Below are 27,497 nucleotides of genomic sequence, written 5' to 3'. Positions count from 1 at the left end.
CATACTTCCCCTATATAAAACTATGGTACGCCCACATCTTGAGTACTGCGTGCAGATGTGGTCTCCTCACCTCAAAAAAGATATATTGGCATTAGAAAAGGTTCAGAAAAGGGCGACTAAGATGATTAGGGGCTTGGAACGGGTCTCATATGGGGAGAGGCTAGAGAGACTGGGACTTTTCAGTTTGGAAAAGAGGCGATTGAGGGGCGATATGATAGAGGTACATAAAATCATGAATGGTGTGGAGAAAATGAATATAGAAAAATTATTTACCTTTTCCCATAATACAAGAACTAGGGGACACCAAATGAAATTGATGGGTAGTAGGTTCAAAACTAATAAAAGGAAATTTTTCTTCACACAGTGCACAGTCAACCTGTGGAACTCCTTGCCCAAGGAGGCTGTGAAGGCCAGGACTCTATTAGGGTTTAAAAAAGAGCTTGATAAATTTTTGCAGGTTAGGTCCATAAATGGGTATTAGCCAGGGGTAAAGTATGGTGCCCTAGCCTTCATAACAAGGGCAGGAGATGGATGGCAGGAGATAAATCACTTGATCATTGTCTTCTGTTCTCCTTCTCTGGGGCACCTGGCATTGGCCACCGTTGGCAGATGGGACGCTGGGCTGGATGGACCTTTGGTCTGACCCAGTATGGCCATTCTTATGTTCTTATGACAATGGGCCACATCCCTCGTCCGATCTGACTTGTTTTTATCCCTTTTGATACATACTACTGATAATGGGTCATTTCCACCCTGACTGAATAGACCCTGTCAGCTCTGACCTTCCCTCTTACTGGGACCCCACTCTTTAAATACCCCTCTGAAACCACCTCCCACCCCACTCATGCATCTGATGAAGCAGATCTTTGTCCACAAAAGCTTATGCCCCAAAATATCTGTTAGTCTATAAGGTGCCACAGGACTTCTCATTGTCAAAGATAGGCCAACTTGTGGCCCAGACTCAGGAGTGGGCCATGAAGGGGGCTCCTATGGGTGGTTCTTCCCTGGATAAGGGAAAAATTCCCTTTTCCTCAGGGGTCCCCTCAGGGCCCTGGAGCCACTGTCTCTGTGGGAAACGCCCACAGGTCGGGCCCTTTCCGACGAACTCGACACGAACAGACATCTTCCACCATCCTGCCTGGCACTGCAGTCCCCGGAGGCCTCTGAGGGAGCAGGCGTTTTCTTCGGTCTGAGGAGCGGAACTACGCTTCCCAGGGGTCTTTGCGGAAGGAGCGCTCTCCTTAGGGCTACGTGCGGTGAGGAGCGGGACTACACTTCCCAGGGGTCTTTGCGGGCGCTTGCTGAGCGCGCGAGGTCGGTCGGCCTCCACAGGCTGCAGGATGATTCACGAGCTGCTTTTGGCGCTGAGCGGCTATCCTGGGGCCGCGTTCACCTGGAGCAAGAGGAGCGGCCTTCAGGTACCGTCCAGTCCGGCCCCTGTCCCTCCTTTTGCATTGCCTGGGCCTGCGCTCACTCTGTTCCGTGTCAGTGCAGGTATCCCAGGAGCTGCCGTTCCTGCACCCCAGCGAGAGTAGCGTCTTGAACCGGCTCTGCCGTCTTGGCAGCGACTACATCCGCTTCACCGAGTTCATCGAGCAGTATACGGGCCACGTGCAGCAGCAGGTGGGCCGGCCCCTCCCCGCATGGCAAGCATTGCCCCGCGGGAAGGCAGAAGGCGTGCTTTTCTGCCCCTCTGATCCCTGTTGGGAGGCAGGACGCGGCTTGTTGCGGTGCGTGGGGAAGCTTCCCCTACCTTCCTGCACGCTGTTCTGTATGTACCTGCCAAAAATTCCATAATGCATTGATCGTTGCGTACAAAATCTGAGGCCGGCCCACAGGCTTGTTGCTCTACTAACGAACAGCCTTTCAGAGATTATTTAGCAGTTTGCTGATTTTTAGTTTAAAAAAAAAACCTACTATTTTTCTAGAAATATCTGTCCAGGGAAATTACATGTCCATGCAGCACTTTCTTGAGCATCTGGCCTCTCCTTTGAAGTCCCTGGGCAGTGGTTGTGCCAGGGCTGAGTTAGATTTGAAGTCCCCAGAATGAAATGGTAGAGAAACACAGCTAAACTAATTTTTCAAAGCAAGATCTCTCTAATCCACCTCAGCATTGGACAAGACATGCAATGAAAAAATGGACTAAAATAAAGGACAAAGCTACTTTCTCTCCATAAAACTTTGAAATTGTCCATTGACATAGGCTTTTCCAAACTTTACTTACTTGTTATTGTACTATAGAACTACCTTCTGTAAGAAGCAGTAGGTCCCATGCTGAAACTTATGCTCTCTGTTTTTTCTCTTTCAAGGTTAAGTTCACTCTCAAAATAGCCTTGTGAAACCCTTTCTAGTTGCATAGTGGAACTGAACATACAGAGTAATGAAACTGCAGTAAACAAAACACATTCCTCTGTTTAAATAATTTACTTGGAAGCATCTAGAATGGTGAGATAGAATAAAGATGCAAAACCACATGTTAGGAGTATGGTAGAAGATATAACGTTGGGGATGTGTAGTGCTCTGTTGCGTGCAGTAGATGACTCTTCTATCACCAGTTGAAATGTGAAGTCTGTAAGGTCCCTCTGAAGCATTCCCTGTTCCCCCCTCAGTCAAGGTTACTCAATGTGCTTCTCTGTGCATTTCTGCATCAGCCTAGGTTACTTCTGGAAGGCTCACACTGGCTTCATGGAACAGCTTAGTCTCATTTAATGGAATGGATTAAAATACTTTAAAGCATAAACTTGGACAGAGCTACAGAAATGTAATTAAAGGCCCCCCGTAAATACAATCCTGCTCCATCTTTGAAAGCTGACCAATATCTGATAAACAGTTGATTTCTTTGGTACTTTCAGTAGTTGGTTAAGATGGGCTTTCACTATGTTGTTTGGACTGGATACTTAGTGATGAACACACCAATTCACTGTGTCAGTTAGGCCCAGCTTCTCAAAGATACTTAGGTGCTGAAGGTTGGTATCAGTGGGGGCTCGGTACCTAAATATTTCCGAAATCTGGGCCTTAGTCCCCAGTCTGTCCACCAATGTCTACGACTGATTTAAAATTTACCATTTGATCTTTTATTTATTTTATTTTATTTATTGAAGGACCATCACCCTTCCCAGCAGAATCAGTGTGGATTACATGGGATTTATCTGCGGGCCTTCTGTACTGGGCTTGATTCAGTGTTGCAGCCCTATCGACAGGCATTGCTAGACCTGGAGCAGGAGGTAAGGGAGAGAACTGGCAGAAGCTGTTCTCTATTCAGTGGTGTTAGCTGAAGTATCGTGCAGCGGAAACTTGTCTCATCAGTAACAAGCTTACAAGAAGCAGCCAAAGATGGGATGCAATCTCATTTTTACTGCAAGTGTATTGTCTAAATTGCTTCTATGAAGTCTCACTATTATCTACTGGTCAGTGAAGTACATGTGCCCCTCTATAGGGGTTTGTGTCCAGAGCTTGTGAGGGTGCAGTTTTGCTCTTTGCCTTTTTCCACCAAGGTTTAGTGCAGCAGTGGGGAACTTTTTTGGATCGGGGGCCACTAATCAAGAGAAAAAAAAATCAGTCTGGGGGACAAACAAATGAGAGAGAAAGTAAAAAGCCCGAAACTGGGAAGCCTACGAATACGTGCACAACAATCCACACACAGCCCCTTTTAGGGTGATGTTCTTTTTTATTTAGTATTTTAGTGTGATCACCATTGCTTTCTTTTTCTTGATGAGCCTTGTCATTTTTGCTGGAACTGAAGATGTGAATTGGGAAAGTCAGTTACAAAGGGCAACATCTGTTAACTTGGAAAATAGGTGGCTTTTTGCAAGAGAAAGCTTTGAAAAAAAAACTGCTCAGAACAGTATGTAATACCAAATAATGTGATTTTTAGCACATTTCTCCTCGAGTTTGGAAATTTATTAGCACCTACATAGAATTCCAGCAGAGGCAGGTTGCTGTATTTAGCCATAAGTTCATAGCTGCTTTGAATTTCTGTAAGTTCATGTTGAAAGGCTTCAGGTACATAGAGTACTTCTACTTTGAATAGTCTGGAAAAAGTGTTTAATTCCAGTTTCTTCAATCCGAGGTCTTGAAATCAGACACAAAATTAGTTAAGTAAGTTTGCACACCGCATGGTGTAATCTACTGTTGAGGCAGGTTTTGTTCCTGAAGTGTTAGGAAATGCACCATGTTGCCCTTTTCCGGTTACATTTGACATATCGTTGGTCTAGCTGCAAATTATATGATGCTTGAAGAGTGGCAAGAAGCTGGTTAGGCCCTTGCAGTTTCTCATTGAGCTATGATAAGTGCTGAGCAATGTCAGCCATGAATGCAAGGTGTGGCAAACTGAGAGCAATGAGCTGTATAAGCCTTATAGAGGGCAAATATATCAGGAGCTGGGTGAGTGGGTTTCTTTTCCCCACATAAAAAAGCTCTTGAAGCTCGTTAAGAGCTGGTTTGCAGCAGCAGGCTAATTAGACATCAGCAGTCTGTTAAGGTTGACGGGCTCAGGCTCACCTTTAAACGAGTCCCCTCAGGGTAGAGGAGGGGGAAGGAGAAGAGGAATGGACCAGGAAGAGGTGCTGTAAAACTGAGGTTTCAGCCAGGTACCAGGGAGAGGGTGTTTGAGGGAAATGGTGAGAGAGGTGGCCCAAGGAAAGGCTGCTGTGATTTGGGGCAGAAGAAAAGCCCCCTATCAGCTGCCACTGTTTAAGGTCCCTGGGACAGAGCCCAGAGTAGTGAGTGGGCCAGGGTACCCCCATCATTACCCTGGAAAACTCCCCTAGCAGAAGGATGTGGTGCCATTTGAGGGGTGCTGCCCCCTGCTGGTGATTTGCCTTAGTGAGAGTGGCTCTGTAAGCAGAGAACATTGCCTCTGGAAGAACCTGATGCAGTGGAAGTGTTGCTGTGATCCTCTGAATCATGCTAGAAAAGGCACTAGGAAGCGTGGGACCAGAGGGCACAACAGGAGCTCTGCCACAAAGGTCACGGGGCCATTTGCGGTTGCTCAGCTCTGCCACGTATTTTCCTTTCATTTCCGCGGAAAGTTTCACTTGGTTTCTCGATTCATAAAACTGCATCAGCATACTCCCTCAGCTCAGCCATCACACTTCACAATAATAAACTAAATCATCATCATTCTGCTTTCAGATCTTCCAGTAGCTCTCTAAATTGGCATCTGTTTAATTCTTACTTTTTATAAAATTGCTTGGTACTTTTGTCAACGTTATATTGTTCAGGCGCATGGACTGTGCGCACAGATTCTTTTAATGAATGATGCAATGACACACAGTCAACTTACTTGGATCAAGACCAGTGTGATTCCTTTCCTCCTTGATTAATGCAACTAATTCCTACTGAGATCCAGTCACAGCTGGCGCACCACCAGTAATAAAACTGTTCAATTTTTCACATAACTGAAGCCTGTGAATTGTCAATGTAACCTTCTCAAAAATGTCTTCACTTCTGACAGTACCATGCATTGGTACTAAAGAAAGTAAATTCTCTCAAATCTCAAAATCTGGTGTGATTCCACAGAGCAGAATAGTCAGCTGGGCTATATTTGTTAAGTCTGTTGTTTCATCACCAGCCACACAGTAAAACTTAAAATCAGTTGCAGAATCTTTGAGACATTTCAAGATTCTGAGCCATATCATGATTTCTTTCTGATGCTGTTCTGCGAGATAAGATCACTCTCTCAAATAATCTTAAGTTTTCCTGGTGCCAGTAAAGCTGCATTTGTAACAATGCATTCCTTTACAAACTCACGTTCTGAGTTAGGCTGAATTCTTTTCTGCAATAAACCCACTGAACACAACTTGCTTCATAATACACTCCATCTCCTTTCACGGTTTTGTGAAAATTGTTTGCTCCGTATACAAATTCTTTTTAAGTTCTTTAATTTTGTCTGCACCCAACTGTCCATGATATTCTTTATTTGATATTCTTTGTTTTGTAGTGCCTTTCTAGGTTTGATTTTTTTTTTTTCCAAGACAGAAATTGCTTCTCCATAAATCAGGCAAACAGGCTTGCATTTCACTTCCACAAGAAAACACTGTCTACTTTTCTACTTTTGCTTGAAGAATCCATTTTTAATTTTAAAAGGGTTGGAATCTGTATCCTGAAGCAACCACTCGCACCATCAACCCATCTGCAGGTGCTAAAAATGCTATTACAAAAAGTTAAAACTGTTGCAGCTGCCCTAGCTAGAGTAGAGGCTCGGGCTTGCATGGCTGTGGCTGCCCTTCCTACCTTTTCTCAGCACACATGCTGCGAAGAGGCTTGGGAGCCACCCTGCCTTCATGCTCGCACCATGGGCCTTCCTTTCCCCACTCACACACTTCTTTGCTTGATTTGAGGAAGAGATCTCCTGCAGTTTTACTGCTGCCTGTCACCTGCTGTGGCTCTGGGTGCAAAGCACTCAAGCAAGGAAGGGTTCCTGCCTTTTTCTGCTGCTACCTGATTGCCTGGTGCAAGCACTCAAGCAGGGAAAGGACTCTGGCTCTTGCTGCAGTGCTGCCTGGCTACCCACATGGGTATCACCTTTGGCCCTACTTCAGCTGCACATCTCCTCCCCTACATGTGTGGCAAGGAGCTGGAAGTGCCTGGCTGGGCTCTACAGATGAGGTTAGAGCTGTGTGGCTACTGGACACTCTTTCCGCCCCCACCCCCTGCAGGCCAGATCCAGCCTGCACTCTGTAGGTTTCTCACACTTGGTTTAATAGTATAGATTAGAGACTTATTTTGGTTTACATTAACTTTTCTGTTGTTGCAGTTTCTGGCTGACGCTCACCTCTCCATCTCCCACATTAACTACTCCCTGGATCAGGTATATTGCATTTGTTGTCATCTTAATACTGGTGTATAAAGCATGTGCAGTGTTGCATAGCTACCATTGTTACTAGAACTTTATGGTGTAGTAATACTTCTAAGAAGTAGATTCTTTTCCAGTTTTACTTTCATGCAAAATTGAAATAGCAGGTAGCATGTATCACACTTTAGATATGTCAGAAAAGCTACTATCGGCACTTTAAACAGCTCTAGCTCTCAGATTATATCAGTTTGTTTTATTTAATGACTTTTTCATAATGGAGTGCAGGTGTTGGGGGTCTTGTGCTGACCTATGTAGCCGTGGAAGCTGCTTGGCTAACGTCAGCTGGGGAGGCATGCATCACTGCCTTGTCAGGCATGTAAATAATGCCCCCCAACCCTACCCCAAACCATCCATCAGTTTCTCTCTGCCTCCAACAGTCCAGTTTAGAGTTTAGCTCAGTGGTTCCCAACTCTTTCCAGAGAGGGACCCATTTTGACAATTCAGGAAGACTTGGTGACCCAAGGCAATTCAAAAACAGGGTGGAGGGGCAGTGCCATAACTAGCTAATTTTGCACTCGAGGCAAGAGTATAAAATTGTACCCCCTCATATTTATATAGTCATAATAGTTATTTTGTAGGAAAGGAGAAATACGCTAATAAAATAACACTGCAATTTACTGTAGTTAATCAGAGTTGTGGAGGTGGAAAGACACTCATCCCTAGACTGCTCCCCCAGCTTAAACCCCACACTCAGACGCAAAGGGACTCACACTCAGGGGCTAGGAGAGTCACACTCAGGGTCTGGGGGGGCTAGGGGAGTCACATTCAGGGGCTAGGAGTCACTTGGGCTGGAGGGGGCTAGGGAAGTCACAGTCGGGCTTGGAGTCATTTGGGCTGGAGGGACCTTGGGGAGTCACATTCAGGGGCTAGAAGTCATTCAGGCTGGAGGGGGCTAGGGGAGTCACTTGAGTTAGGAGTTACCCAGGCTGGAGGGGCCTGGGGAGTCGCTCCAGCTAGGAGAGTAATAACACTTGGGCTGGAGGGGGCTAGGGAAGTCACACTCAAGGGCTAGGAGTCACTCAGGGGCTGCAGGGGGCTAGGGGAGTCACAGTCAGGGCTGGAGTGGGCTAGGGGAGTCACACTTGAGGGATAGGAGGCACTGGGGCTGGAGGGGCCTAGGGAGGCACTCGGGCTAGGAGAGTAGTAACACTCGGGCTGGAGGGGGCTAGGGGAGTCATACTTGAGGGCTACTAGTCACTTGGGCTGGAGCAACCTGGAGGAGTCATGACTGCTTTTTGTTTTGATAGTGTATAGACTAGCACGGCTTACTCTCTGTTACTATTCAGGGCCTGGAGGTGTCATACTCAAGGGCTAGGAGTCACTTGGGCTGGAGCAACCTGGAGGAGTCACACTCAGGGCCTAGTATCAGAGAGGTAGCTGTTTTAGTCTGTAGCTTCAGGAACAACGAGAAGTCTTGTGGCACCTTATAGACTAGCAGATATTTTGGAGCATAAGCTTTCATGGGCAAAGACCCACTTCATCAGATGCATGAGTGGGGGGGGGGGGTTGGTTTCAGAGGGGTATTTAAAGAGTGGGGTCCCAATAAGAGGGAGGGCCAGAGCTGACAAGGTCTACTCAGCAAGGTGGAAATGGCCCACTATCAATAGTACTTATCAAAAGAGTTAAAAACAAGTCAGATCAGACAGGGGGATGTGAGCCTTTGTCAGAGTCTAATGGGGAGCTATTAGCACCTGGCTCCCCATTAGACTCTGACAAAGGCTCACATCCCCCTGTCTGATCTGACTTGTTTTTTCCTCTTTTGATAAGTACTGTTGATAGTGGGCCATTTCCACCTTGCTGAGTAGACCTTGTCAGCTCTGGCCCTCCCTCTTACTGGGACCCCACTCTTTAAATACCCCTCTGAAACCAACCCCCCCCCCGCACTCATGCATCTGATGAAGCGGCTCTTTTGCCCACAAAACCTTATGCTCCAAAATATGTTAGTCTACTCAGGGCCTAGGGGAGTCACGCTCAAGGGCTAGGAGTCATTGGGCCTGGAGGGGGCTAGGGGAGTCACATTCAGGATGCGGGGGGGTTAGGGGAGGCACAGGGACCCTGACCCCATGGCTGGAAGCTAGCTGGCATGTAGATCCCCGTCTGGCAGCATCAGCCACAGGAACCCCCGCTGGGTCCTGGGGCCCCCCCTGCGGCTGGAAGCCAGCTGGGGCCCAGAGCTCTGGGCTAGCAGTGACAACCATGGGAACGCCAGCTGTTTGCTGGGGGAGCCCCCTGACCCGTGGAGCCCTGGGCTGGCTGTGCCAGCTGGGTGCGGAGGCAGTGGGGGAGGCCGGCTGGAAGTCAGTGGGAGTGTGGAGCCCTGACCGACTCTCAGTCCCCAGTCCCAGGCTTAAGCCTGCTAACCCCTAACCCTGCCCCCACACCCACCTCACCTGAGCTAAGCACTTCTTTGGCTCACTAGCTCTCTGCCCTATACCTTTTTCATATGCAGATGGCAGTTCTCTGCCCTGCGTGGCTGAAATGGTACTTAATTTAATTGATTGGTTTAACTGCCTGGTGCTGTTAAGCTAGTTAAGTTGAGTACCACTTCAACGTGAATGGATTCTTAAGAGCCACCTGAGGAGCTGCCCCACCCAGCCTATGACCCTTTTCACATGTAATCGGGACCCATGTTTAGGTCACAACCCAGAGGTTGGGAAAACCTGGTTTATCTGCAAAACAGAAGGACGCCAGCATGGCTCTTCCTATCCTCAAACTGGAATCTCCTCAGTTTATCATCTTGAGAGACTTCAGTACCACCTAGACAGCACTGTTAGCACATTGGCATAAGTTGTATCATCTATGGCAACCTTACTAAGTGACCAGAGAATCTCTGGATAAATGTCACCTCCACTGTTCAGCCTACTTGCTATCATCAGAGTAAAGTTACAATGCCAGTATCCTGGTATAATCACCTCATCTCTATGCAGAAGCTATGATCTCTTTTCCAGGGACATCCAGAACACTAGAAGTGGGGCCAGTGAGGGGATAGGCTGGTAAGCCACTACAACCAGCTGCTGTTAATACCAACCCCGAAATGCCATATCCCTACATAGCATTGCTTAGGAGCCTATTTCTTACGTGTTGGTGCTTGCTTTCCAGTTCCAACTCCTCTTTCCCTCAGTGATGGTTGTGGTGGAGCAGATCAAGACCCAGAAGGTATAGTAAACAGGAGCTGGTTTCTCTGTAACAGAATCTATTGTTTCTGTCCATTTCCTGTAGTTAAAATTGCTTGCTGGAGTAAGCGTCACCTAAAATTTGAAAGAGCCTGTGGGAGATAGGCAAATGACACTCTTCAGGGAACAGTTGCTTTTCTTTGTAGAGTTTGTATCTTTTTCCTGGAGACTGCATGGATCAGGCCAGGAGGATCAGCAACAGTAAGGCTCTAGGGTGGTCAGAGCGTCCATATATGCTCCCTGTGCATGGGACAAATTATTTACTGGCTGTGAATTGTTTTTTATTGTCAGTATGACATCTGAGACACTGCTTATTTAGTGTCACTTGCATAACTAGATGGAGAGAGAAAAGCAAAAAAAAAAAAAAAAAAAAAGTCATATTATGAGGATAGCTTGAAACTTGTGTGCTGATACCAACTTTCATACTTCTCTCCTTTGTATGTTACAGAAGATGGGATGTGGGAGGTGAGCTGGCAAGGCTGTAATTGCAGCTGGTGAAAATGGAAACTTGTGTATTTCTGGGGCTTTGTCTACACTCATCCCCTTTCCCCTTGTTCATCTAATTTACACAACTTCAGCTTTGCAAATAGTACAGCTGAAGTTGACGTAGTCATCGCAGTGTCTTCCTTGCAGTAAAGTCAGTGGGGGCTGCTCTCCCATTGACCCTGGCTACTGTACTAGTACCATAGTCTGAGAGAGAGTGCTTGTAGATCAATTTATCGCATCTCACTGAATGTGATAAATAGATGACCAGTGGGTTGATCCATCACACAGTGGAGGCAAGCCCTGTGGTTGAGGGAAGATTGAGACAGATTTTAATGGCAAAGCAGAGGGACAAGTTTGGAAGCAGGTGAGTTGAAGGGCTGGACGCTGCAAAGAGTTTTTGTCTTAGATCATGTTTAAGTCACAGTAGAAAAGTATCGTGCACATTTACTACCTTTATTGTTTGTTGGTGATTTCTTTTTCTCAAGCCTTAAGTCTCAAAGACAAAGTAGGAGAAACAGGATTTCTGACTTCACAATTCATTAAACTGTTCTCTAATATGTAACAGGGGTTTTGGGAGAACTTTTGTGTTGGGGTCTACAAGTCTGCTGAGCCCGTATGTGAAGTATAGGGGGGCGTATTTCCCTTCTTTCCTCTCCCTTTTGGGACCCATGCGCCATTTCCCTTGTCCTTGCAAAGCTTTCTTTGTACATTGAGCAGTATGAGTAGCATTTAAACGTCTGAAGCTTTGGTATAGCAGCACATGTGGAGAAATTAGAGAGGGTCCAGAAAAGAGCAACAAGAATGATTAAAGGTCCAGAGAACGTGACCTATGAGGAAAGGCTGAAAGAATTGGTCTGGTTTAGTTTGAGGGGGGACATGATAGTGGCTTTCAAGTATCTAAAAGGGTGTCATAAGGAGGAGGGAGAAAACTTGTTCTTCTTGGCCTCTGAGGATAGAACAAGAGGCAATGGACTTAAACTGCAGCAAGGGAGGTTTAAATTGAACATTAGGAAAAAGTTGCTAACTGTCAGGGTGGTTAAACAGTGGAATAAATTGCCAGGGGACATTGTGGAATCTCCATTGCTGGAGATATTTAAGAACAGTTTAGATAGATGCCCATCAGGGATGGTTTAGACAGTACTTGGTCCTGCCATGAGGGCTGGGGGGGTGGACACTATGGCCTCTCGAGGTCCCTTCCAGTCCTTGTGTTCTGTGATTCTGTGAAGATTTCTCATTGCAAATCCAGCTTGACTACTTTGTTTCTTCTCCAGATTCATGGCTGTCAGCTCCTTGAGACTGTCCATAAACACAGCTGTGGGGGGCTGCCCCCTGTGCGTGGTGCGCTAGAAAAGTAAGGAGATTCATTAACATTATTGCTTGGCCGGTATGCTCTTGTAACAGCTGGAGTTATTGCCAACATGTCTCCTCTCTGTAGCTATGGCAAAAAAGAGCCCCGTGCAGTCTGAAAGGTGGGAGGGAGATGCTGGGTTGACAATCCTGGAGTCTCAAGTCTTCTGATTTTGTACAAGATGGGTACAAGTACAAGCTTCCTTCACACAGTGAAATGCCAGTAATTTCATTCTTTGTGAGACATTTCCTAGGGAAGCTGGGAGTTTATTTTCTCTGGCCTCTCTGCTGAGACTGCTAATGAGGGGCCAGCTGTGATTGGCTTGGGGACAGCTTTATAGGTCTGTTCATCTCCCACCCCTACACTTCTCTCCTTACCTAATGCAATTTGTAGTTAAGTGGCAATGGAAGAAGTTCCATTGTGTGTTACATTGGAAAGATTCAGACATGGGGTGATTTGATTTGATGAGTATTACTAGAAGTGGGTTCCATTAGAGGAAGAAATTGGAGCACTGACTTTCAAGGTCACATGGAGTTGCTAAGGTGGCAGTTCAGTGTGTAGGAGCAGTAGGATTAATAAGTTAACATATTGGATACTTTCATCATTCTTTCTGTGAGGGAGGCGAATGAACAGTACTGTAATGGCACATGCAAGGCCACCAATCTACTTCCATGAACAAATTTCCCTTATCGCTTCAGCTGTCGTCTTGCTGGCGGATGCCCTTAACAGCTGTATGTATTTTGTTCAGATTGTTGTATACTCTGCCCTTTTTCACTTTCCCTGTTGTTCTTCATTCTCAGGATCCTGGCTGTGTGTCATGGAGTCATGTATAAGCAGCTCTCTGCCTGGATGCTTCATGGACTGCTCCTGGACCAACATGAAGAGTTTTTTGTTAAACAGGGCCCATCTTCTGGAAGTGTCCCTGCTCAGCCTGAAGAAGAGGATGATGACCTGGGAATTGGGGGACTAACTGGAAAACAGCTGCGAGAACTGCAAGACCTGGTGAGATTGCCGGACAAAGCATGGCATTCAAGCATGTGTTCAGAAATCTTTTTCTGCTTCAGTGAAAGAGCTATTACTTAATAGGCATTAATGAGCCATGGTAGAATGACAGATCAATAAGATGTAATATGCCATCACAAACTAAGCAAAAAGGACAAGTGAGATCATAGACTGGGTAGATATGGAATGTTTCAAAAACTATGTCATATGTAAGGCACACATATGTCAAACAAGAAAAGGAAGCAGGAAGATAAGAGAAGAAAAACTTAGTATGGACAAATTACTAAATCCACAAGGTTCAAACTAAGCACATATCCTTCAGAAAAGGGAGATACAATTATAGTAAAGCCATTAGAAAGGATCAGATTACAGAAGGTAAAATGAGAAGGTAGAAGAGACTATATCTTTCATTGGCCCAAGTTGTGTCGGAGAGAGAGGGAGTGCTTTCAAGTTAGATTTCTTCATGGCTGGAAAAGATACTTAATTGTGGGAAATGGGATCTTTCCCAGACCTGAAGAGCACTGTATAAGCCTGAAAGCTTGTCTCACCAAGGGCGTGTCTACACTAGCCATAAACTTTGAAATGGCCATGCAAATGGCCATTTCGAAGTTTACTACTGAAATGCTGAATATATATTGACGCGGCTCGTCGCTGTGCGGCTCGTCCAGACGGGGCTCCTTTTTGAAAGGACCCCAGCCACTTCGAAGTCCCCTTATTCCTATGAGCAGATGGGAATAAGGGGACTTTGAAGTAGCCGGAGTCCTTTCGAAAAGGAGCCCCGTCTGGGCGAGCCGCGTCAATTTCGAATTGCCGCGGCTGCCCGCATGCTAATGAGGCACTGAATGTGTATTTCAGCACTTAATTAGTAAACTTCGAAATGGCCATTTCAAAGTTTTTGGCTAGTGTAGACATAGCCCAACAGAAATTGCTCCAATAAAAGATAGTGTGGCATCCTGATTAAGGATAGGTTGTAGGTCTTTAATAATACATTGCAGTGGTTTGAGTTTGGGGCTGTAGGTAATGGCCATTGGTGTTCTGTTATTGGCTTTTTTGTGCCTGTCTTGGAGTAGCTAGTCTCCGGGTATTCATCTGGCTCTGTCAATTTGTTTTTTATTTCTCCTGGTGAGTAATTCAGGTTTATGAATATTTGGTAGAGATCTTGTAGTTTTTGGTCTCTGTCAATAGGATCAGAACAAATGCAATTGTACCTAAGGGCTTGACTGTAAACAATGGATCTAGTTGGGTGTGCAGGATAGAAGCTGGAAGCATGTAGGTAAGTATAGCGGTCAGTGGGTTTCCAGTAGATTGTGGTACTGATCAGGCCATTCTTGATTTGTACTGTAGTATCTAGGAAATGTATCTCTCACGTGAAGTAGTTGAGGCATAAATTGATTGTTAAAGTGATTGGGGTGCAGATTGTTAAAGTCTCTTTGGAATCCTGCTAGAGTCTCTATACCATGAATCCAACTCATACCACTGCAACACATTATTAAAGACCTACAACCTATCCTTAATCAGGATGCCATGCTCCAGAAGGCCCTAGCTGACAGGCCTGTTCTCTCCTACAGACAACCTCCCAACCTTATGAGGATTCTCACCAACAACCACAGACTGTACCACAAGAGTACCAGTCCTGGGACTTGTCCTTGCAACAAGCCCCATTGCCAACTTTGTCCACATATCTATTCTGGAGATACCATCACTGGACCTAACCAAGTTATTCATAGAATCACAGGCACTTTCTCGTGTTGCTCAACTAACATCAGATATGCCATCATGTACCAACAATACCCAAATGCTTTGTGTATTGGACAGACTTCAAACTCTTAGACAAAGAATTAATGGGCATAAAACAGACATAAAAACACTCCTGATTCACAAACCTGTCAGCCAGCGCTTTAATGGAGTGGGCAGTTCTGTTAATGGCCTGAAAGTCTGTTTTTTACTGAAAAGGAACTTTAACAGCCGTTTGGAAAGAGAGGCTGTTGAACTCTTTTTTTATATTCAAATTCGACACATTAACACGTGGTTTGAACTGGGGTGGCAATTATCTGTGTCATTGTAAGGACTCTTTTACATACTTTGCTTTATCTAATTCTTGACTTCCCCCTTCTTCTGCCCCTCTGCTCTGTGATTTGCTCACCTTGATAATGATTTTTCTGATTTGTCAAGCTTGATTACTATTTTTGGTTCTCTGTGCCTTAAATATTGAGTCTGTTGTGGTATGGCTATGGTCTGAAGAAGTGGGTCTGTCCCACAAAAGCTCATCACCTAGTAAATTATTTTGTTAGTCTTTAAAGTGCTACTGGACTGCTTTTTTGTTTTTATTTGTTTTAAACCTGCTGCCCATTAATTTCATTTGGTGTCCTCTAGTTCTGGTATTATGGGAACAAGTAAATTAATTTTTCCTTGTTCACTTTCTCTACACCACTCATGATTTTATATACTTCTATCATACCTACCCCTTAGTCTGCTCTTTTCTAAAATGAAAAGTCCTAATCTCTCTGATTTCTCTTCATATGGGACTCGTTCCAAACCCCTAATTATTTTAGTTACCCTTTTCTGAACCTTTTCTGATGCCAATATATCATTTTTGAGATGAGGAGACCACATCTGTACGCAGTATTCAAGATGTGGGCGTAACATGGTTTTATATAAGGGCAATAAGATGTTCTCAGTCTTAATCTCTATCCCTTTTTAAATGATTCCTAACATCCTGTTTGCTTTTTGACTGCCACTGGACACTGCATGTCTGTTTTCAGAGAATTATCCACGACTCTTTCTTAATTAGTTGTAGCAATATTAGTCCCCCATCACGCTGTATGTATAGTTGGGGTTATTACTATTATATGCATTTCCTTACATTTATCCAAATTAAATTTCATTTGCCATTTTATTGCCCAATCACTCAGTTTTGTGAGATCTTTTTGAAGTTCTTCACAGTCTGCTTTGGCCTTAACGACATTAAGCAGTTTAGTATCACCTGCAAACTTTGCCACTTCACAGTTTACCCTTTCTTCAGATGATTTATGAATAAGTTGAATAGGAGTGGTCCTAGGACTGACCCTTGGGGAACACCAGTAGTTACCTCTCTCCATTCCATTTATTCCTCCCTTATGTTTCCTGCCTTTTAACCAGTTCTTAGTCCATTAAAGGATCTTCCCTCTTGTCCCACGACAACTTAATTTACGTAAGAGCCTTTGGTGAGAGAGCTTGTCAAAGGTTTTCTGGAAATCCAAGCACACTATAGCTACTGGATTCCCTTTATCCACGTTTGTTGATCTCTTCAGAGATTTCTAATAGATTAGTAGGACATGATTTCCCTTCACAGAAACCATGTTGACTTTTGCCCAACAAATTATGTTCTATGTGTCTGACAGTTTTATTCTTTACTATGGTTTCAACTAATTTCCCCAATATGGATGTTAGACTTACTGGCTGTAAATTCCGGGGTTGCCTCTAAAGCTCTTTTTAAATATTGGCATGATGTTATCTATCGTCCAGTCATTGGGTACAGCAGCTGATTTAAAGGATAGGTTACAAACCACAGTTAATAGTTCCACAATTTCACATCCGAGTTCTTTCAGAAGTCTTGGTTGAATGCCATCTGGTCCTGGTGACTTGTTGCTGTTAAGTTTATCAATCAGTTCCAAAACCTCCTTTAATGACACCTCAATCTTGGACAATTCCTCAGATGTGTGTCCTACAAAGAATGGCTCAGGTTTGGGAATCTCCCTAACATCCTTGGTCATGAAGACTGAAGCAAAGAATTAATTGAGTTGCTCTGCAATGACTTTGTCATCTTTGAGTGCTCCTTTTGTATTTCAGTGGTCTAGGGACCCCACTGGTTGTTTAGCAGGCTTCTTCCTTCTGATGTATTTAAACATATTTTGTTATTGCATTTTGAGTTTTGGGCTTGCTGTTCTTCAAACTCTTTTTTTGCTTTTCTTATTGCATTTTTACATTTAATTTGGCAGCGTTTATGCTCCTTTCTATTTTCCATGTGAGGGTTTGATTTCAACTTTTTAAAAGATGCCTTTTGTCTTTCAGGATTGCCTTGTGAATATTTTTGGCTGCTTTCTCTGACTTGCCATCTGTAACACTTCCTTCACCTTTATGTTGAAATTGAACCTTGCTCTGAGCAAATGATGGTCACTATTGGTGTTGAATGATGGCATTGAGATGTCTTGTATGATGCACTGCTTATCAACCAGAATGTAGTCCATTTCATTCTTGTTCTTTGCTTTGCGAGCAATCCATGTCCATCACCACTTGGTTGTTGTCTTAAACCAGGAGATCAATACACATTCCGTCAGAGTTGCTAGGAGCTCTCCTCGTAGATTTTGTTCGCTCATCCCCCACCTTCCAACTTTTTGCTTTTTTTCTTCCAGCTGTGGCATTGAAGTCTCCCATCGCAATCAGAGCTATGGATTTTTGAGGAAGGATTTCCTTGAGCTCCTGATAGAACTTTTCCACATCATCTTCACCTGTGCACAATGCTGCATATAGAAAGTAAAGCGTATTGTTAGGCTGGGTATCAGAATATGGGCTGTTTGTCCTCCTCTAGCAGTTAAACCTGCACGGTTTAAGCTTGGCACTGAATTCAAACGAATGAACTTGAACCTGTAGCTCAAACAGTTGAGGTCTCTGTTTTAAGATCAAGCCTTCCCATTCAGGTGGCCTGACTGGGGCATTGTTACGAAAGTGTGGTGTGTATGGGGGGATTTCTTAGAGCCAGTACCAGAATCAGTGCTCTAGCTGATCTAGCCACTGGTGGGAAACTAAAGGAAGCCAAGCCATACCAATAGAGAGGAAGCCGTGCTAGTCTATACACTATCAAAACAAAAAGCAGTCAAGTAGCACTTTAAAGAGTAGCAAAATAGTTTATTAGATGAGCTTTCGTGGGACAGACCCATTCTTCAGACCATAGCCAGACCAGACCAGACTCAATATTTAAGACACAGAGAACCAAAAACAGTAAGCAAGGAGGACAAATCAGAAAAAGATAATCAAGGTGAGCAAATCAGAGCGTGGAGGGGTGGGGGGGGAAGGTCAAGAATTAGATTGAGCCAAGCATGCAGACGAGCCCCTATAGTGACTCAGAAAGTTCCCATCACGATTTAAACCATGTGTTATTTTTTTGTGCCGAATTTGAATACAGAAGCCAGCTCGGCTGCTTCTCTTTCCAGAACGGTGCGATAATTCCTCTTCAATAACACACATACCTTTAGGTCATTGACAGAATGCCCCATTCCATTAAAACGTTGACACCAAGTCAACCCAATGACTACACCCAATGACTGTACCCAATGACTACACCAAGTCAACGTTTTAATGGAATGGGGCATTCTGTCAATGACCTAAAGGTATGTGTGTTACTGAAGAGGAATTATCGCACCGTTCTGGAAAGAGAAGCAGCCGAGCTGGCTTCTGTATTCAAATTCAGCACAAAAAAATAACACATGGTTTAAATCGTGATGGGAACTTTCTGAGTCACTATAGGGGCTCGTCTGCATGCTTGGCTCAATCTAATTCTTGACCTTCCCCCCAACCCCTCCACTCTCTGATTTGCTCACCGTGATTATCTTTTTCTGATTTGTCCTCCTTGCTTACTGTTTTTGGTTCTCTGTGTCTTAAATATTGAGTCTGGTCTGGTCTGGCTATGGTCTGAAGAATGGGTCTGTCCCACGAAAGCTCATCTAATAAACTATTTTGCTACTCTTTAAAGTGCTACTTGACTGCTTTTTGTTTTGAAGACATACCAAGTGTAGTTTACATGCAGACGGATGGGCCTAAGATGGATTTTTAAAGGCAGATAGATAAAGTCGTTCTCTCAGTATATCAGACACATAGTCTGAGAGAATTGGCAAGTCTGCATAATGCCAAGGAGATGAAAGGGGTGTTAAGCAGAATAAAGACACTGCAGTGAAACACTGATATGTTTTCCTCTCTTCACCACAGAGGACACTGGAGATTTCTGCTTGAGGGCTACTTGTTTAGATACAGGTAAGGGAACCTCAGCTTTAGGTGTCAGAGGAAGGAGGTGTTAGAGTCAACTGATAAATTAAGAACAAGTCACTAGGACTGAGCAGTCTTCATCTAAGAGTGTGGGAATGACTCAAAAGAATGGCTGAACCGTTAACAAAAATGCGCAAATACTTCCTGAAACCAGCTATTAAACTGGGGAAGCAGAGAGTAACACTGAGTCTTTAAAAATGGTACTTAGATGATCCTTGGATTAGGAACCAATTAATCTTGCTCATCAGTACCAAGATAATAGGTTGAAACACTGATTAGAGAGTTATGAAATATTTAGATTAACATAAGAACAAAGAAGCATTGCTTGTGTTAAGAAAAAATTATATTCTTCTACTTTATAGAAATTCTCACTATATTCTCAATATTATTTGAGAGAATCAGTTGATACAGCGCTATTTTCAAAAAGATTTTCATACGCAGCTATCCAGGAAGCAAATTGCTCAAGGGGTGAGAGACTGCTGGCATAGTTTAGAAAATGGCTAAAACACCACTGGAATCAGTTAAACTGAACTGTATCTGGTTAATGTACAGCTGATTTGCATTTTTCACCCATTTTGTTTAATTGGTTTTCCTCTCTTTCCTTCTCTGAACCTTTCTTTCTGTTTTTCTAAACTGCTGTTTCTGCCTGGTCTTGTGTTTTCTGCTACTTCCCTGTTCATCTCCTTGGGATCTGTGGTAGCGGCTGATTGAGGAGGAGAACATGTTAGCGCCATCTCTGAAACAGTTTTCTCTGCGAGTGGAGATGTTACCATCGTACATCCCTGTGCGGGTTGCTGAGAAGATCCTCTTTGTGGGAGAGTCAGTACAGATGTTTGAGAATCAAAATGTGAACTTGACCAGAAAAGGTAGGAAACCACTGCCCTGTCTGGCTTATTTACTTGGGTCTTTGCCTTAACTTGGCTGTCCCACAGTCCTTGTTAATTTTTGTTTCATTTGAGACCACTTTCCAAAGAGCTGTAGTCTACATCTCTCAATACTGTGATTTTTGGTTTCTCTGGATTCAGCTGGGAAAAGTTTTAAATAGTTGGTCCATGTTCAGTACAAGAACCAGCACTTTCTCGGGACTTACAAGCTATGCTTTGAAGCCATGGGAGTTTGTACTCCCTCTCATTTAGCTTTTAAAGTTGTGGTTATCACAGTAGTTAAGTGTGTGTATTCAAGTGTGTCTGACTGAGCCACCTGTCAATTTTTCATAGAGAAAAGCTTGTTTATATCCACAGCAAAGATCCTGACCGCATTCCATCTCCCCCGGTCCCCTACGCTACATCTCCAGTTTTTCAGTTTTCCAGCAGAAGTGGGATAGCACAAGTTGCATATCTAGAAGCTTAGAGCAACTATCTCTACCCAGTATTGTTAGTGATATAAATTCTGTCCCAGCTTCTTAGAGTGTAAAGCCTGTTCTACTAGATGAGGCAAGCTTTCAGAGCTTATACAGTGAATGCTTTCCTCTCTGAGATTTGCCACAGAGCTCCATTCACATCTTAACTCAGATGTGATGGAAGTCCTGCTGTCCCACCTTGGAGTCAGGATGGATTCCAGTACAAAGACAGCAGTGATCATGTGTCCACCCCCCCCATACTAGACAAATGACTTCATAACCCTTAGCACCAAATCTCCATTCTCCCTCTGCTCTGATCTCTCCAAGTTAGTTTGCAGTTTGTCCCTATCCATTTACTTCTCAAATGTGTGTTTCCATCAAAAATCCTGATCACACTCCAATTTACCCCAAATTAATGTATTATCTATACTGAAAAGAGTTATGATTATTCCTGTGCAGTGAATTGAAAAATCTCTTATCCATATGCAAAATTGTCAGACAATTGTTAGGGAAGAACACTGCCATGCCCTTTTATGGTATCGCCCCTGCTTATGCCACTCTGCTCCAGCTGCACCACTCCACAGCGAGTGGATTAGTTGACTCACATTCTGGTTTGCCAGCACAAGAGTATCTGCCACTAAAGGTGGCATCTTCCGTGTTTGGCACCCTTAGGACCCTAGTGGTCCTGGACCAAGGGACGTCAATAGTCCCCTGCTGACTGTCTCACTCTGGGGCACTGGCCTGCTCCTGGCCACTGGCCGCCTCTGGCTTCCTGGCCTCACCTAGTCTCCTGCTCCCCAGCCACATGTATCTTTACAGCCCTGCTCCTGGCTGCTGCGACTCCTTGGAGGCTTCCTGGCCTCCAGCAGGTTGTTGGCTCTCGCATGATGACTTGCTCCCTCTGGCTTCATAGCCCTTGCCAGCTTACTGCCCAAGCTCCTGCTGCCTAGACCAGGCTTCCAGCCATGGGGCTCACAGCTGGTTCCCACTCCTGGCCACCAGGGCTCTCAAGTACATTAACATCTATGATCCTGCTGGACCAGGCATGTTGCTGGACCAGAGAGTCCAGGATTTAAGAGCCTGATCCTCTATCAGGTGTAGTGGGGCTGGTAGCTGCAAGGTATTGAACAGCATAGATATCAGCTCTCCCTCAACCCCATTTGACAGTCTGTAAAGATTGGTTTAAAAAACCCAGGGGGCTTGGTTTTAGTGTAGCTGGCCAAAAAGTCTGATACAAGTCCTGGATTGTGATAGAAGTAGCAGGAAATATAATTGTTTGCAGAGGCGCACATTCTTCGCTACTGTGCAAGCAGCTCTATAGGCTCTCTGGAAATGTTTCATTTACCAGATGGCCTAAAGCGGCTGGTAAGAATTGTTGTCCAAGAAGTAAGTGACTTTGGGCATAAAGAGCTGACACTGTGTTCCCAAGTGATCCACATACACACCCTTCCTGGGCAAAGACCTGAACAGCCTGTTAGTAGCTTACAGGGAAAGTAGCTTGCTTTTTTGTAATGTTTTACCTCCGTCTAGATGCTGTTCTTTTTCCTGTGTAGGTTCCATCTTGAAGAACCAGGAAGACACTTTTGCTGCAGAGCTACACCGCCTTAAACAGCAGCCACTCTTTAGTCTAGTAGACTTTGAGGCTGTAGTTGACTGGATTCGGAGTACTGTTGCTGAGGTAATCCAACTTTGGGGTCCAACTGCAGGGCCTGTTCTGGGACACAGTTTGGGTCTGGGAGAAGGTAAGGAGCAGCAAGAACTTAAGATGCTGGATTGGGCAGGGTGGTGGGGAGGCTCTCACCTCTGGCAGCTCCCAGAAGTGGCTCTCCACTGCTGCTGTTGCTGGTGGAGATGCAGTCAGGAGTCTGTGCAGGCATGGTGTCTCCATCCATCCCTGAGTGCTGACTCCGCAGATCCCAGCCCATTGGCTGGGAACCACAACCAAAGGGAGCTGCAGGAAGTGGCACCTGTAGATGGAGGCAGCATACCTGCTTGCATGCGAGCTGCCTGCCTGTGCCTTTGCAAAAAGTACCAGGAACAGGAAGCTGCAGGAGGTGAGCACCCATCACCGTGCTCTTGTGTATCCCACCTCCCTGCTGGACCCAAGCTCTTTCTTAGAGCCTGTGCCTCTCCTACACATTTGTCCCATACTCAACCCCTCATTCCAAACCCTTCCTTTTTAGTTACATACATTTTTAACTTATTGGCACCCACCCGTCCCCTAGCATGCTGGATAAAAGGGCTCAAGGAGAGTTACAGTCCGAAACATCCTAAGCACCATCTTCAATGAAGTTTTTCTGTTAATTATAAAGCTTTTCAATAGAGCCCCAGTCAATGGGAACCTCCAAGGAATAATGCTAGTCCTGTCCATTTACCTAAGCCATCCCCCTGAGGGTAGTGGGTGGGAATAAAACATTTCCTAGGAGGAGTAATGGAATTGGCTTTGTAGCAGAATTTGACTCCTTTAGTTTGTTATAGCTACTTGTATATAAGATTGATCTTTAAGAGATTTTGGTGCAGTTTGCTGCTGGAGGTAATCATGCTGGTGTGAGGTAAAGGAGTTGTTAATAATAACATAGGCTACTAGCAAACAGATACTGCTTCTTCCTATTTTGCTCTGGTGCTCATCTCTGTGGTATACTGAGCAAGGTAGCTAATGCTCTGATTGACTGACCCCACTCAAGAGTACTGAGTTTGAAGTGCTAGGTTTTCCTGAGCATATTCTGGTTTCTCCTTAGCACCTCTGGAAGCTGATGGTAGAAGAATCAGATTTACTAGGACAGCTGAAGGTAACAACTGTTTCTCTCAGAATCTCAAATTGAGGTGTTTTTTAATTTGTTCTTTCCCATCCAGGGTCTCACTCATTTTCTGTTTGCCTCCATTGGGCAAAGCTATTATTATCTTCTGTAGCTTCAAAAAGGGAGTGGCATGGCAAGATCTTTAAGGGTCTTGGATAGAATCAAAGAACTGTAGGGCTGAGGAGGGACCTCAAAGTCATCAAGTTCAGTCCTCTTCACTAAAGTAGGATTAAATAAACCTAGACCATTCCAGGCCACAACATGCTGACTCAGATATCTCTGAGACATTTCCAGACTCCTCTCGGGGCATACCTTACTGGGCAGCAGATTAGGTTCCTCCCTCTTCATTGAGATCTGGTGGTCTGGGTCAGTCTTCAACTTCCTGTAGGGCTGTATCAGCCTCCCAGCCTGGGAGCTCAGGATTGGCATGTGGCTCCTCCAGTGGCTGGGCCTCAGAGTTCCTAGGTTCAGCTTTTATACTTCCTCCTGTCCTGCCCACTGTCTTCTGGACAGGTGACAAGCAGGTGTGGGAAATGTGATTCTGGAATGCATTAATAGGTGTGTTGTGAGCAAGACATGCGAAGTCATTCTTCTGTTCTACTCTGCATTGGTTAGGCCTCAGTTGTAGTATTGTTTTCAGATATGGGCACCACATTTCAAGAAAGATGTGGAGAAATGGGAAAGGGTCCAGAAAAGAGCAACAAGAATGGTCAAAGGTCTATGGAACATGACCTATGGAGAAAGACTGAAATAATCGGTCTTGTTTAGATTGGAAAAAAGAAGATTGAGGGTTGACATGATAGCGGTTTTCAGGTATCTAAAAGGGTGTTATAAGAAGGAGGGAGAAAACTTGTTCTTCTTGGCCTCTGAGCATAGAAGAAGCAAAAGCAATGGGCTTAAACTGCAGCAAGGGAGGTTTAGGTTGGACATTAGGAAAAAGTTCCTAACTGTCAGGGTAGTCAAACAGTGGAATAAATTGCCAAGGGAGGTTGTGGAATTTCCGTCTCTGGAGGTATTTAAGAACAGGTTAGATCATGGGTGTCCAACCTTTTGGCTTGCCTGGGCCGCATTGAGTGAAGAGGAATTGTCTTGGGCCGCATATAAAATATATAGTATAGTTAATGTATATAAATCACATAATAATGTTAAAAGTTTACGATCTTGTGGGGCCACATTACTAGCTGTCCAGGGCCGCATGCGGCCCGCGGGCCACGGGTTGGAGATGCCTGGGTTAGATAGTCTATCAGGGATGGTCTAGACAGTACTTGGTCCTGCCATGAGGGCAGGGGGCTGGACTTGATGGCCTCTCAAGGTCCTGTTTAGTTCCAGTATTCTATGATTGCTCTTCCAGGTCAGTGAGGGCCACTCTACCTCACTACACTACTATCTAACCTAAAGGTCACTTGGTTCAGAGTAACGTCATTACTTCTTGTCTACCTTCAACCGACATGAAGAACAGATCACCATCCTCTTTGTAGACAGCCCCTCATATTTGAAGGCTTATTGAGTCTCCACTGCTGTTCCCTCTAATCTTTTCCCTCCATGTGCAGAGTAAATTTTATGTGCATCAGGGCGTGTGCGCGACCAGTAAAAACAAAAACTTAACTGTGGCTCTCTGCTAATCAGCTGAGCGGCATTTGAATCTCTCCCACACAACTTACAGGGGGAAAATGGTCTCCACTCATCCCTAACTAATCCTCTTTTCTCAAGACTAAATATTTTTAACTTTACTTATAGATCAGGTTTTCCAAATGTTTAATCATTTTTATTGCTATCCACTGGTTTCTTTCCAGTTTTTCCACATTTTTCCTAAAGTATGGCTCTCACAAGTGGACACGGTGGAAGATAGGACAGTTATCTCCCATGTCTCTCAACATTCCTGTTTTTTTAAAAAAAAAAAAAAAAAAAAAAAAGGGGGTGGGGTGGGTGCAGTCCGTAGACTAACAAAATAATTATTTTTTTTAAGTCTTTAAGGTGCTACTGGACTGCCTTTTTGTTTTGATAGAATATAGACTAACATTAGACTAGAATGTAGACTAACATAGAATGTAGACTCTGTTACTATTCAAAACTCTTGTTTGCATGCCCCGGAATATTTTTTTTTACAACTACATCACATTGTTGATTCTATTCAGTTTGTGATCCACTATAACCCCAGTTTCTTTTTGTCTGTACTATGACTAAGACATTTATTTCCAATTTCATAGTTGCGTGTTCAACTTTTCCTAGTTTCACTAGTATCTGTTGAATTTCATTTTGTTAATTTTTAGATAAATTCTGTAATTTATCAATGGTTGTTTGGGATTCTAATCTTGTCTTCCTAAGTGTTTTAGGTTTTATAACCACACTCTCCAGTTCATTACCCAAGTCATTAATGAAAATATTGAATAGTGCCAGAGCCAGGACTGAATCCTGTGGAGTACCTATATATATGTCCTCTCAGTTTGACAGCAAAACATTGCTAACTGCTTTTGAGTATGGGCTTTCAACTAGCTGTGTGCTCACCTTATAATAATTGCATCAAGATCATATTTGTCTGGTTTCCATATCAGTCTTTCTGTGCAATTCACCCAGAGGGGTGTGTTGTGTTGTGGTCGGTATTTTGGAGAGATGGCAAGGCACCACAGACCATCATGGTGTAACATGGACTCTTCCCAAACCTAGAAATCCTGCTGTTGAGATGCAAGTTGCACAGTTTAGTTGCTCTTTAGAATGATACAAACCACAGGCTGTCCAGTAACAAAATCAGACATTATAAACCAGGAAGGGGAAGTGGGGTTTTATACTTTCTGTTCAGTTCTTTAGAATTCTGCATTTAAATGTTTACAGATTATTAAGGATTTTTATCTTCTGGGAAGAGGAGAATTGTTCCAGGCCTTCATAGACACTGCACAGCACATGTTAAAAACACCGCCTACAGCTGTAACTGAACATGGTGAGTACTCATTATTCAGCTGCCAAGACTTGCCTGCTCTGCCTAGTGTGGCAAGATGACAGCAAGCCCTCTTGCACATGGCAGCAAAGGGAGACTCATTCAATTTCTTGAACAGTCATCAAGGAAGATCTTCTAATTTTGCACTGCAGCATGCAGACATCTTAACATTACTGTGGGCTAATCTCCATGACATGAAAGCTAAGGAGATGTAGGTGACAGTTGCTGAAGAGAACAATTCTGCATGGTCTAAGGAGCAAGATTAACTAAATGGTATCTAAAAGGGCATTCTCCTCTCTTTATATTTATCATTCACCAAACAATTGCTGAGTAATTTGGTAAATTTAGTTTGTAAATGTGAGCATAGATTTGGAATATTGCCCTGGGAAAGAAAAAGCTGCTTTCTTGGCATAAGGAAGCACTTTTCAGAACTGATGAAATGTGAGTTGCTGAACTGGAATGTCGTACAAACTGTGTATGGCCATCCCTTCTTGACTATGTTAGGTATCCCGTGTAAGAAGACAGGTCAGCGTTCCAAAGCTGAAGCAGTAAATCACTGAGTGACATGGGAACTAGTGGCAATTCAGAACACTGTCTTTGACTGCCAGCATGAGCTACTAAGGACAGAATAGAATTCTCTGCCTCTGGCCCTGTAGGAACTTTGTGATGGCTGTCAGTTGCATGTTAATGCTCTTGTTAACATTCACTCTCTTCCCCAATCAGATGTCAATGTTGCATTCCAACAGTCTGCTCACAAGGTGTTGCTAGATGATGATAACCTCCTTCCTTTGCTCCACCTTATGATTGAGTACCATGGAAAGGAGCATAAAGGTATTGACTTGAGTCTGCTTGCTTCTTGGGTGCGGGAGGGAATAGTAATGCTGTCTGGCTTCAGTTTCTCCATTCGTGCTGCACATTTTTGAGATTGAGAAATATAAACATTGTGTACACCCTTTCTCCGCTCTGGCCTTTATGACTCAGCAGTTTCCTCCTCCTTTTCCCATACCACACTGTATTTTTGGAGACCCCACTACTGCCTCTCCTCATTCAACCCTTCCCTCTTTTGTTTCTTACTAGGTTTGTCTCCCCCAACTAAGAAGTGACACATGGGTTAAAAGTTCATTAATTCCATTGTTTTCCAGATGCTTCCCAGGCTCGAGAAGGGTCTTCCCGAGAGTTATCTCCTCGTGAAGCTCCTACATCTGGTTGGGCAGCTCTGGGACTCTCTTATAAAGTGCAGTGGCCACTGCACATCCTCTTCACTCCTGCTGTCCTGGAGAAGTGAGTACTAGCTCCTTGTCTGTTCACTGTAGGAACACTGCCTCTGAAGTTTCAGGCATGTAGTGATTTTTTTTTTTTTTTACGCTTCACACTGAATGAAGGGGAAAGAGCTTCACTGCTTTTCTGCTCTCCAAATCAATCTGTACACCTTACTTATATTGTGGTCACTTGATGCTGATGTCATGGCAAAATGTGGTAAGGTACTGCTAGATTTTGTTCTCCCTCAAACATCTGTCTATGTAGCCTTCCTCCTTGTGGTAAAAC

The 27,497-nt window shown here is 44.2% G+C and overlaps 1 protein-coding gene across 2 annotated transcripts in view; it reads left to right on the top strand.

The window, feature by feature from the left end:
* Nucleotides 1-1,311: 1,311 nt before the first annotated feature.
* The window catches only part of TUBGCP4 (tubulin gamma complex component 4), a 39,909-nt gene continuing 13,723 nt past the window's right edge, over nt 1,312-27,497 (top strand). Inside the window, exons 1-13 of one of the 2 annotated variants that reach the window (XM_075006734.1) lie at nt 1,312-1,418; nt 1,495-1,623; nt 3,102-3,224; nt 6,758-6,811; nt 9,956-10,012; nt 11,787-11,866; nt 12,664-12,865; nt 19,584-19,749; nt 21,776-21,900; nt 22,961-23,011; nt 25,850-25,955; nt 26,676-26,783; nt 27,095-27,233. In XM_075006734.1, the coding sequence (XP_074862835.1) occupies nt 1,341-1,418; nt 1,495-1,623; nt 3,102-3,224; nt 6,758-6,811; nt 9,956-10,012; nt 11,787-11,866; nt 12,664-12,865; nt 19,584-19,749; nt 21,776-21,900; nt 22,961-23,011; nt 25,850-25,955; nt 26,676-26,783; nt 27,095-27,233 (1,418 nt within the window). In that variant the 5' untranslated portion in view covers nt 1,312-1,340. The remainder of the gene's footprint in view (nt 1,419-1,494; nt 1,624-3,101; nt 3,225-6,757; nt 6,812-9,955; nt 10,013-11,786; nt 11,867-12,663; nt 12,866-19,583; nt 19,750-21,775; nt 21,901-22,960; nt 23,012-25,849; nt 25,956-26,675; nt 26,784-27,094; nt 27,234-27,497) is intronic. The other variant, XM_075006736.1, reaches the window with a different exon arrangement.

The sequence above is a fragment of the Carettochelys insculpta genome, chromosome 12 (assembly GCF_033958435.1).
Source record: "Carettochelys insculpta isolate YL-2023 chromosome 12, ASM3395843v1, whole genome shotgun sequence".
In the NCBI taxonomy this organism is placed as follows: domain Eukaryota; kingdom Metazoa; phylum Chordata; order Testudines; family Carettochelyidae; genus Carettochelys; species Carettochelys insculpta.
Note: the sequence above shows the minus strand (reverse complement) of the source record. Positions and strands in the feature narration are given on the sequence as shown.